This window comes from Chiloscyllium plagiosum, unplaced genomic scaffold, assembly GCF_037043375.1.
Source record: "Chiloscyllium plagiosum isolate Xiang-an unplaced genomic scaffold, Cpla_swu_hap1 HiC_scaffold_23, whole genome shotgun sequence".
Classification (NCBI taxonomy): Eukaryota; Metazoa; Chordata; class Chondrichthyes; order Orectolobiformes; family Hemiscylliidae; genus Chiloscyllium; species Chiloscyllium plagiosum.
Window position 1 is genome coordinate 44,599,179 of NW_028270161.1, and position 12,471 is coordinate 44,611,649.

General features: G+C 37.0%; 1 protein-coding gene across 4 annotated transcripts in view; it reads left to right on the plus strand.

The window, feature by feature from the left end:
* Positions 1-12,471, plus strand: part of kif21a (kinesin family member 21A) — a 146,246-nt gene that overhangs the window by 70,498 nt on the left and 63,277 nt on the right. For all 4 annotated transcript variants that reach the window (XM_043713606.2, XM_087999610.1, XM_043713604.2 and 1 more), the window contains exons 9-16: positions 3,271-3,460; positions 4,642-4,705; positions 5,132-5,329; positions 5,915-5,996; positions 6,073-6,184; positions 7,586-7,774; positions 8,030-8,229; positions 10,450-10,557. In XM_043713606.2, coding sequence (XP_043569541.2) covers positions 3,271-3,460; positions 4,642-4,705; positions 5,132-5,329; positions 5,915-5,996; positions 6,073-6,184; positions 7,586-7,774; positions 8,030-8,229; positions 10,450-10,557 — 1,143 coding nt within the window. The remainder of the gene's footprint in view (positions 1-3,270; positions 3,461-4,641; positions 4,706-5,131; positions 5,330-5,914; positions 5,997-6,072; positions 6,185-7,585; positions 7,775-8,029; positions 8,230-10,449; positions 10,558-12,471) is intronic.

Consider the following 12,471-nt stretch of genomic DNA (forward strand, 5'->3'; position numbering starts at 1 on the left):
TTTCAAGTTCAGTTTGAGGGTGAGTACCTTGGATCTCAAACCAATGTTCTGGACTGAAATAAGGGAAGGTATAAAGTTATGAAGAAAAGGTTGTCTGAAGTGACCTGCGAAGATAGATTAAGGGGTAGATGGTGGCTCAATGGTTAGCACTGCTGCCTCATAGCACCAGGGACTTTGGTTCAATTCCTGTCACGGTTGACTGTCTGTGTGGGGTTTGCACTTTCTCCCCGTGTCTGCGTGAGTTTCCTCCGGGTGCTCCAGTTTCCTCCCACAATCTAGTGATGTGCAGGTCAGGTGAATTGCCCATGCTAAATTGCCCATAGTGTTAGGTGCAATAGTCAGGGATAAATATCATGTCTGGGTGGGTTACTCTTCAGAGGGTTCGTGTGGACTTGTTGGGCCAAATGGCCTGTTTCCATACTGGAGGGAATTTTATAAAAAATCAGTAGATGTGCAATGGCAGACACTTAAGCTGATATTTCATAACAGTTAGCACAAATTTATTCTGGTCTAAAAAAAGCGCTAAATGAGAGGGATAACTACCTCTGGTTCGTAAGGGTGGTTAAGGAGCAGATCTAATAAAAAACCAAGGAATATAAAAAAGGGAGATTTAATGGAATACCAGAGAAGATATCAGATTCTGCAACCTGAAACAAATGCAATGCTGGAGAATCTCAGCAAATTTGACAGCACCTATGGAGAGAGAATCAGAGTTAATGTTTTGAGTCCAGTATGACTCCTCTTCAGAACTAATAGATATAGTACAGTGCCACGTGAAAGATTGCACAAGGAGCTCTCAAAATATTGGAAGTTAGCATGGATTAGGGATTGATTAACATAGTCAGAATTAATGGGTCTTTTTTGGGTTGGAAAGACATAACTACTGAAATGCCAGAGTGATCAGTTTGACAGCTGCAAATATTTGCTATTTGTGTTAATGAATTGGAGGAGGGGGCAGAGGGTGATGTATCCAAAGTTGCTGGTGACACAAAAGTTGTTGGGGAAGGCATGTTGTCATGATAGCATAAATTTGCCAGGGAATATGGATATAGTTTGAGTGGGTGAGCAATAACTTGGCTGTGTAGAATAATGTGAGGTCGTGCACTTGCATAGGAAGGAACAAAAAACATGCTATTATTTAAATAGGCAGAGACTCTCTCAGAAAAAGTGTAGTATTGCGATCTGAGTATTCTTGTGCATAAAACAGTTAGCATACAGGTTCAGTGAGTAATTAAAAAAGCAAATAGAATTTTGGCCTTCATTGAAAGGGGATTGGAGTTCAAAAAGTTTTTTTTTGCAACTGTACAGGGTTTTGGTGAGGCCATACCTGGAGTGCTGTACAGTTTGGTCCCCATATTTAAGACAAAATATATTAGCAATGAAGGCAGTTCAAAAGAAATTCACCAGGCTGATTCCTGGGATGAAGGGGATTGAAGTATCAATAGCTAAACAGATTAGGCTTTTACTCATCTAAACTCTAATGGATAATCTTACTGACAAAATTCTGGAGGGGCTTGACAGGGTAAGTATTGGGAAGATGTTTCCCTATTGGAATGAATCTCGAGCTAGGGGATAGAGTTCAAACTGAGATGTGAACAAATTCCTTCTCCCATAGGGTATTGAATGCAATACAGAATTTCGGACAAAAACTCAAGACTACTTCCCTGAAAGCATTTGAGGAGGAGGTAGATAGATTTTTGAAACATTGGGGAGTTGAGAGTTGTGCAGCCAGGCACGAAAGAGGAGTTGATGCCTGTGATAGAAGAATGGGCCGGGTGCTGGCAGGTGGGACTGTATTGGGTTGGGATATCTGGTCGACATGGACAGGTTGGACCGAAGGGTCTGTTTCCATGCTGTACATCTCTATGACTCTAATTATGATGTTATAAAATGCCAGGTACACTTGAAGTGCCAAATAGCCTACTTTTGTTCCTGTGTCTTCTATGCAAAGGAAAGGAAGTAACAGAATCCTTCTTGAACATGTATAGACTGGGCAATGAAGTGACTTCTACAATGCCATTAGATAGGATGCTCTGATTTGATCCAACAACAATGAAGGAACAATTATATGTATCTAATTTGGAGTGGTGTGTCAGTTTAGCGGGGAAGGTGGAGATTGTTGCATCATATTCATTTGTTCTAGGCACTGGGAATCATGAGATTGAAAGGAACTGACAGATTTGCCTTGGTAGTATGGCACTGCATACATCATCCATGAAACACAATGTCAAGTGGATGCCATGGTTGTTGTTTAAATTGAACAGAAAGCTATTGTGACTGCTTTGCCTTCGATAATGTTGAGGGTTTTTTTTGGTCAAATCTAGACAAATGGAGTGCATTTCATTGCCCTGATAACCATTGGGTGAGACATTGGAGAACTTCAAAGCTTTTCAATAATCTGATGCAGCTTAATTCCTTATTGGACCAATTTAGAGGTCTTTTAAGAGTCAACAACTGGAGTCAAATCTTTTCTAAAGTATGTAAGGGTAATATATTTCTGCCTTGAAAACACTAGTGATCCATTTACATTACTCCAGAAGTCTTCCAGTTTCATTGTCATTTCTAATTGATGCCAATTTTCCAATTCGACACTTCTTTATTAGCTAAGTTTTGATTCTCAAACTTCTGTGGTGGGCTTTGAACTTGCACTTCCTGAATTAGTAGCCCAATGATATAACCAATCTATATGTACAGAGATTGATACATCAACTTCAGTTTCTGCATAAAACCTGTTGGGATATTGTTTGATTGCACAAGACTCGATTGAAGAGTCAGGCTTGGATATTAACATGTTTACAGGCATTGCCTACTCAAAATTCCTGAATTGTGCAACTAAGAGAGCTCAACTAAACCTTTTGAACCAGGAAATTTTTGCTTCTACCCTTCCATTGCAGACTCCTGTTCTCTTATGTCCATTATTCCCTCCGAAACAGACTAAATCCTTTATGTCAAATGTGACTCTGGTGTTTGCATTGGCAAGAATGAATAATAGTGTTGAGATATTGGCTTGCATCAATTACTGGCATTATGGTCAATTCTTAAAGAGCAGGATATGCTGGCTGAAATGGTTGCTTTCATACCAATATTATGTAATTCTAATATTTTGAGGTGAAGGAACCATGTTATTGGTGTGGATGGGAAACGTTTTTTTCAGATAAAGTGGTACTGACACCAGACGACTAAGAAGACTGCCATGAGTTTGGTTAAGTTTAACAAACTAGCTGTGAAAGGTACTTAATTGTGACATTTCAGTTTCCGTTTTATTTTTAGGGCAAGAGAATAATAGGAGATGATGGTGTTGAGAGTATCAATGATATGTTCCATGAAAATACTATGCTGCAGACTGAAAACAACAATTTGAGAATGAGGATTAAAGCAATGCAGGAGACCATAGAATCCTTGAGGGCAAGAATAACACAACTGCTCAGTGATCAGGTTCACCAAGTACTTGCCAAATCAGGTAACCTTTGATTTCTTTTAAGCAAAACAACTTTGAGAAACAAGAGTCATTTTGGACTCCACGTTTAAATCTGTTCCTTTCTCTGCAGATGCTGCTGAAACTGCTGGGTTTTTCCAGTACTTTGTGATTTATTTCAGATTTCCAGCATCTGCAGTATTTTTCTTTAGTTGAAACATTAAATTTTGCAGTTTCAAAAATTGGGAAATATTGTTTTTGTCTTAAAGGATCTTAGAGTGTCATTTTGCTGAAAGTCATGTTAAACATTCAGTTAATAATTATTACATGTTCACTGGCGTAACAGCAAAGCAAATCTTTTCCTTGGACATATTCTGAAACTACTGAATTCAGTCATTTAGTCACTAGCATGTGACAGCAATGAAAGCAAGCCTTTCATCTGGTACATTGTAATACCGTTGTGTTGCAAATATTTTTTTTTATTAAGCATTTTCTATGTAGAGCTCTATAAATGCAGGGAAAAATGGTAAGTGAACTCATCCAGAATTCCACCTTCTAAAGTGAAAGCAAGGAATTTCCTTTTGGGTGATGGTGGGAAGATGTAACACAACACCTGCTCCCATATCAGTGGAGTTTGGCTGTGGAGTTCTTGGACTTTGTGGATATTTCGTATCATGTTACTTCTGATGTGCCTAACAAATCCCACTGTGCTGAAGAAAAACATCTAGCTTTTACCTTAGTCTTGTTAATAGAATAGTCAATCTTACCTTGCATTGATCAATTAGCTGTGTAGGGAACTCTGTAGTAGAAAAATAGTTTTTTTTTTAAATGCTCTAGTATTTGTTAAAGTTGGGTGGAGATTCTGGAATTTGACAGAACTAAGATTGAACTTTTGCAATTTCGTAGCATGGATCCTTTGATACAGCTTTCTGAACTTCGATAGAACTCTGGAAGGCAAACCATAATTTGGGGTTGCATGCAAAATTTGGTTTACTGGTGGATTCCTGCTGTCACTCGACACTGAGTGGCGAGACAGACTATGGATCTGATTTAATTAGATTTTAAGAGATTACAGGACTTTTTTTGTTTTGTTCTGAGATTTTTTCCAAATGTATATAATTTTTCCTTTCCTGTGTTTCTAACTTGACCCCTCCTTTCCTGAAATCATGAGTTATATTTGTGCCTTATTAAACTAAACTAACTTCTTAATTCTCCCTAAATTACAGGAGATGGCAATGAAGAGATTAGTGCAATGATTCAGAATTATATCCAAGAAGTTGAAGACCTCCGGTAAATCTGATTTTGTTAAGTAGAAATAAATATGCTATGTTGAATCATGCATTTTGTTTTAAATAACTCAAAAGATAGAGCAAAGAAGTTATTGGAGGTGTTAAAAGGATGAGTGACAATTCACTAAGAAACATTAAGCTCCAGCGTTCCAACAGACTATACACAACTGATTCGAGATTGCTTATTTAATCTCTGTTGATTAATCAAAGAAGAACCATCCAAATAAATGCTTGAAGTTGTTTCTCTTTCCTAAGATAATGCAGTAATATATATTTTGCAGACTTAATTGCCTTCCACATAAGTTGTGCACCTGCACAATTTTGAGTGAGGGTAATTATGCTCTACAGGATGTTTTGTACTGTTTTTATATGATTATCTCAAGCAGATAGTCCCATTCTTATCCTGACATTTCTTATTTATCTTTAGATCAAAACTGTTTGAGAGTGAAGCAATGAATGAAAACCTTCGGCGTAACCTGTCAAGGGCTTCCTCAAGACCGCTTTACCTGAATGGCACCTTCGCTGGCTCTGTTCTTGGCTCAGAAAAAGGAGCAATGGAAGTCTTAGAAATGGCTAAAAAGGACTTGGAAAAACTCAAGAAAAAAGAAAGGAAAAAGAAGAAAAGGTAAGCACAAAATATGGTTCATTCTTCATAAATTGTCTTGATTTTAAGTTATGATTCAGTATTTAAAATAGTGTCAGTTTAATACTGATCATATTTTGTCAAAGCTTTCCACCTTTCATTGAGTACAGGATTAATAGCTTCAACGAAATGTTTCTATTCAGATTCAAGTATATTCAAGACTGAAGTCCTTAAATTGTAATTATGTTTGCATCTACGTGATATATACCCCCCCCCCCCCCCCCCACATTTTAACTTGCAGCAATTCTTGCAGTTATTATTTTTAATTGTCAAAACATCTCTCTTTCCCCCACAAGCTCCATGGCTGAAAAGTATTATTTTAAAAAGAATAACCGTTTGCAAGATCGCATCCTTCGGTTGACAATTATCTTTATATCTAAAGATCAAATAATACAAAAGTTGTATATGAATCAATTATACTTTGTTTTGGCTTTGACATCCAATTTCCACAAAAAATATTGAGTAATTTGCATTGTATGCAAGTTGTATTAACATCAGGATTTGCTTTTGAGGCTAGTGTACAATTTTAAACTATGGAAAAATAATTAGTTCATGATTTTTTAATAGTATCATTAAAGAGGAGAATCCTGAAGGTGAAAGACTAGATGAGAAAAACATTGAGGAAAAAGAAAAGAATGACTTGGAAGAGGTAAGTCTGGGTGTAAATATCTTCAGTGATTTGAAGTTGACAGTTCAAGTGTAAATGACTCAAATCACTTTTCAAGGAGGAAGGTCAAGAATGCAGTGACCATGAAGAAGGTGATGAGGATGCTGAAGAGGATGACTTAGAAATAAGTGAAAGTTCGGATGACTCTGACTCTGAGTTAGATGATGAAGGTAATGCCTTTACCATGCATTTTGTTTTATAAAGTAGCACAGTTCGATCTTGGTTTGAGCTAGTCACAATTGGACTTTTGCTCAAGATTCTTGATCCTTAGACTTTCCTTTGAATGCATCAAGCTGAAGTAGTATTTTCAGATGATGCAGACAATTCAGTCAAGATTTTCTCCTTGAGTGCCTTTAGAGGGATTAATTTCATATGCTTTCAGATCCTGAGTGGTTTCAGTTTTGGGTGATCTCATTCTGACATCATTCCTAATTTGGCTCAAACTGATACCACTTCAGCACTGATTTGTCACTGACACCAGGGTTACTTGGATTGTATGAATTCCATTCTCTGTTATCCCCCTGTCCAAATGTTCGATGTACTTTCACTTGAAGTAGTAATTCAACTTCCTCCAGGTAATGCTGTTACATGGGATTCTCTCACTAAATCACAGTGGTTTGAATCAAAACCACAGGCGAGTGTTTTTTTTTCCCCAGTGAAGTAGCAGAATTGAAGTTTTTGTGAGCAGATCTTTTTAAAGCAGAATTGCAAGTGGTTAAAAATGAGAAAATTTCCACGATTTTTGTGTAAAACCTTTGATTGTAAAATCCATGCATTGTCGAATCAAACATTTACATTTCAAAGGTTGAATTGAAATATTTTGTGCAATTTTGAGGCATCCAATTTTCATTAAAGTACTGGAAGTCATGGTAAAGATACAAATATTTATTAAGAATATACTAGAATTGGCACATCTAAAGAAAAGTTTTTGAAATTTTCAAATGCTTTAAAAGAGTTCAACAATGTATCATTCCTACGATTGAATTTGTTATAAGAGGATAAATTTAGGATTAATCTATGAGTGAATGAAAAGATTGAGAAATTTCTTTGTGCAAAAAGTCAATTGAAATCATTCTGTGACCCAATATTAAAGCTAAAATAAATACCTCCTGCATTTACATTTCAGAATGAGTGCAAACTTAAAATCTTCAAGGGTATGATGAATAGGAATTTTATTGATGGCTCTAATTCATAATTAGTGGTCACTTTGGTTTGAATAAGTAGAACTAGATTGTTTGTTTATTTTTGATGAGAGTTCTGGGACTGTTTTTTTTCCACGAGGAAAACATTAGGTTATAGTCCAATAGGTTTATTTGAAAGCACTGGCTTTTGGAATGCCGCTTGTTCATCAACCACTTGATGAAGGAGCAGTGCTCTGAAAGCTAGTGGATCCAAATAAACCTGTTGGACTAAAACCTGGTGTTTTGTGATTTTTAACTTTGTCCACCCCATCCAACACTGGCACCTCCAAGTCATGAGGAAACCATTGATCTTTAATATTAAGCTCATGACAAAATAACTGACAATTTTTCTAACTTTTGATTTCATTTAATTGTACTTTTTTTAAATAGCCACTTTCCAGGCAGATCTGGCTAATATAACCTGTGAAATAGCAATCAAGCAGAAACTAATTGATGAACTGGAAAATAGCCAGCGGCGACTTCAGACACTCAAACAACAGTATGAAGAAAAGTTAATGATGCTGCAAAATAAAATTCGAGACACCCAGCTGGAGAGAGACAGAGTTCTACAAAATCTGGGTATATTTATGAAGCTATCCGTAGTTCGGAAGATGTTTAGAAATTGTTTTTAAAAATATTTTTATCCTTCCAATATTATTTTTTCTAATTAGGCAAGTTTAAGTGTCTGTGGTGTCGTCTTGCCTTCAAGCGGGAAAGTAATTAAGTTCATACTTAATAAATTTGTGAAAGTGTGTAATAAATACAGCCAGAATATTCATTATGTAATATTTTTGACATTGAGTTTTATTAAATTCAAAAATGTGGGTATTCTAGGTTCAGTGGAATCTTACTCTGAAGAAAAAGCAAATAAAATTAAATCAGAATATGAAAAGAAACTTCAAGTCATGAATAAAGAATTGCAGAAGTTGCACACCGCCCAAAAGGAACATGCTCGATTGCTAAAAAATCAAGCACAGTATGAAAAACAGTTGAGAAAACTGCAGCAGGAAGTGGGAGAAATGAAGAAAACAAAGGTATTAATTCCATCTTACTAGTGACAACAGTGAAATATATTACAGCATAGATTTTATCAGCTTGGAATCTTGTAAAGAGAACTTGCATTAAAGGAGGTAATTTTAGCTACTAAAGTGCATTCTCTCGTGGTTTATCAGATCAAAAATAGAGCAGCATTGACTTCCTTGGAATGCCAATATCAAGATCAAGTATCTCCACTTAACTGAAAAAGGAGGGTATAGATTAGAAAGATGGGAATGTAATCAAATATAAAATAAGAAATAGCCAACCCGCATATTTAGGCTATGTACTGCATTCGTCCTAGATGGTGAAAGATAAAGTATTTCAAACTACAACTAATTACATCTTGATAGAATGAGCAATTAATAAATTAGGATTTCATTTACTTTATGGATATTGTCAGAAGAATACATAAGAGTACATTTGTTCAGTTGTGTCTGAATTTTAAACTCTTTCTCTCATTCACTGAAAAATGAACTGAAAACCATACCATTTCAAAGCAAGCTCGTAGACTTTCAACAGCAGTTGAAGGGTAAACTTGTCTTTCACCATTGTCTCTTCTGTTTTCTTTGGAAAACGCCTAGCCTGTGAGCAGTATATAAAAAAAAACTGTGGATGCTGGGGATCTGAAAGAAAAACAGTAATTGCTGGTGAAAACCACGTGGGGAGAAAGTAAAGTTGATGTTTTGAATCTGGTGATTCTTCAGCAAAAGTGACAGCAGGGAAAACATTGGGGTGGCGCTGGGGAACGGATAGGTGGAGACAGAGCCGAGAGAGAGAATAAAAGAGTTAGGTAAACTGGGGGGATTATTGATTGTAGACCAGGACAAATGAGAAGATGAATAAGTGCTAATGAGAGCTGAACGTAGGAGAGAATTGTAGATTGTGCTGAAAGCCTATGTAATACGGTAATAGGCCTGTGAGTGGGTGAGGATAGGTTGGCTGTTCTTAAAAGGAACCCATGTCATATCAGCACCAGGTGATGGGTTAGGTTAAAAACAATGAAAGGACAGATTTGGACTCCAGTTATTGCACTCAGTGTTGAGTCCCAGAGGCTGTAGGATCCCAATGAGAAAATGAGATGTTGTACTTCAAGTTTGCGCTGAGACTTGCTGAAATACTGCAGCAAGCCTGCAACAGAAATGTTGGCATGAGAACACATTGGTATGACAGGCAACTGGATGCTTGGGGTCATTTTTACAGGCAGTCTTTGAGTGGTTTGCTTTTGTGGGCCAGTCTAATTTGTCACAGTCTTCATGTGCACAACCTTGGATGTCAATTTGTGTTTCATGTTTATTTGCAGTTCAGCAAAATAAATAAGTTGTAAAATCTGGGTTCAGTGTTGCTATATTATGTGTATAGTTCATGCTCCCTTTTTGATTATTGTCTTATACTTATTATGGACCGGCGTAGATTCCCTTAAAACATTTCAAGGAAATAGCCCGGACCCTAACTTTTCTAGTTGTTTTAAGCAGGTGTTGAGTGGATACTCAGGGGTGACGCAGCTGGCCCAACCACTTAGTTTTATTTATACATGAACAAAAGAAAACCAAATTTTGAATAACATAATATTTGAAACCCAGTATACTCTATCACAATTTAATAATGCTGTTCCAAATACTTGAAACATACCCATAAACACCTCTCAGCAAATCAAGCACAGTTTCTTGCAGGCGAGAGAGATGTCAAAGATTCAACGTGCAACATCATCTGCCATGTAGCTGTTTCTTTGACCAGCAGCCTCAGGGGGGGAAAAAACTGCTTGATCTGAACAGCCAGACTGCTAAAACCAAACCAAATCAAACCAGATACAAGCTGAGCTGGGAGAACTGGCCACTTCCCATTCTTTGTACAAGTTTTGTTTTAAAATTTGAAAGCTTTTTTACTGAGGCAGTACCTGTTAGCTATAATCAATTTGGTCCTAAAGCCATCCATCCAGATATATTGGAACCTGTGTCATTATGACCCTTGGGGGGGGGGGCGGGGAAACAAGGGCGATGTAACCTTGTGAACGGAGCAGCATGTGACATACTTTAGAAGCATTATTCTTTTCAGAACAACATAGCTGGCTCAATTTCTGGGAGTAATTGTTTTACAGAGGTGTCTTAACTAATTACAAGGTAAGCTGTAAATGTTTGCCACCTTGACTAATCACATAAAGATGAGCATAAAAGTGTTGGGGAAAAAAATTACATGATGTTTACGTATTGATTTTGAAGGTTCGTTTAATGAAACAAATGAAGGAAGATCAAGAACGAGCTCGCATGACAGAATCTAAGAGAAACAGAGAAATTGCTCAGCTGAAAAAAGAGCAGCGCAAACAGGAAGTGAGTATTGAGTTGTTCAAAATGATTGTGTATTGATAGTGCTTTTAGCTTGAACAAGGATGACATTGTAAAGTTATTTTGACTATTATTGTATAAATTATACTAAATCTTTGATCTTTCACTTTGACATTACAACACTTGCATAGTTTAACATAGCTGAGTAAAGAGGCATGCTGGAAAAGCTTTTTGTCGTGCTCTTGGGGCAATTGTAAGAAAGCCATGTTTCAAAGGGAGCAAGAAATTATACCCTGTGGCAAAAGAGTTACGAGTCTGGCCTGGCTGTGTCTTATGGAAAGTGGATCCAGGAAATCTTCCAAGCTTCTGTTTAATTCAAAAAAAGTGTGCAATGCCTGGTCATAGGCCTTTTTCTTGCGGAGGGCAGATCCCCGTGTGTGAATATTTCAGCTTCTATCAAGTGTAAATGAGCCACATTTTGAACCCAAGTCATGACCCTAAGTTGTTTGATAATGCATTTTCTTCCAGGATGGTTCAGCAAATCCTATTGAATCATGGAAATAGGTTTTAATGTTCACTGATCTTTTTAAGTCTTGCACGCATATGCTTCTCTATACTCATAACATATCAATTGAAGTGACATTTACTGTCATTCATTAGTTTAATAAATATAAATCCAGTTCTATGACACTAAAATTGCAAGCAGATCTCTTGTAACATTGCTTGAGGCAATGCAAAATATTGATTTTTGTGGTCATCACTGAGTTTGGAGGACCATCGGTTAACAAATGTTGACATTTTTATTTCTATTATTTGGATTTGAGCATCAATGATGAGGCCAGAAATTGTTGCCAATCCCTAATTACCCATTAACTGAGTCGTTTGTGAGGTTACTTTAGGGCAGTTAAATGTCAATAATCTTACTTTGAACCTGGATTGCATGAAACTGAAATTAGTAATGATGGCAAATTGCTTTTCCTCATGGAACCGGAGTGAATCCCACAGGTTTTGATGACAATCAGTGGTGGTTGTCATGGTTACCATTACTGACATTAACTTGAAATTTCAGATTGTTAATTAAATTCAAGCTCTGACACAATAATACTTGAACCAATGCCATTATCCTGAACCACTGAAGTTTTAGTCCAGCAACATTATCAATACTAAAAGACCATAAAAATATTTGCCACCTCAAGCTTGCTCACCTGTTCAATAAAATCACGGATAATCCGACTCCTCTCCTACTACTTCACCATCTCCTATTTGCTCTATATGCTGTGTGTAATCATGAAAAACACAGCTTAAAACTTCCGTAAAAGTTGAAAAAGCAGCTCATAACATAAATAGAACAATCAGTAGGCATTTTAATCGAAAACAATTGCAGTCTTGTTCTTAGGTTGATGGATATATTTTGTTTAACACTCTCCACATCACAGCCTATAAGAACATAGGGACAGAATTAGGAGGTTTGAGGTTTCAAACAGACTATGCAATTGAATGGGATCATGGTTGATCCAAAACTCCTCGCATCCACTTTCTTGCCCTTTCCCATAACCTTAATTCCACTACTGATCAAGAATCTATCTATCTCAGCCTTAAATATACACAAGGATTCTACCCCTTCAGCTCTCTGCAGCAAGGAGTTCCAAAGGCACTCAACCCTTTAAGAAAGAAATTCCTCCTCCCCTTGGTCTTAAATTGGCCCCCTTTAGTTCTGAGAGTATACCATCTGGACAGGGACTCTCCCATGAACGAAAACATCCTCCCAGGAATTATCCTGTCAAGCCCTTAATTCTACAAATTTTAATGTGAACACTTCTCATTCTCTAAATTCCGATAGAGTCCCAACCTGCTTAACCTTTGCTCATAAGACCACCATACCGTAGCCATCTACATGAACCTTCTCTGAACTGCTTGCAATCAAATAAGATAGTTCCTTAGACCAAGATTGCTCTCAGT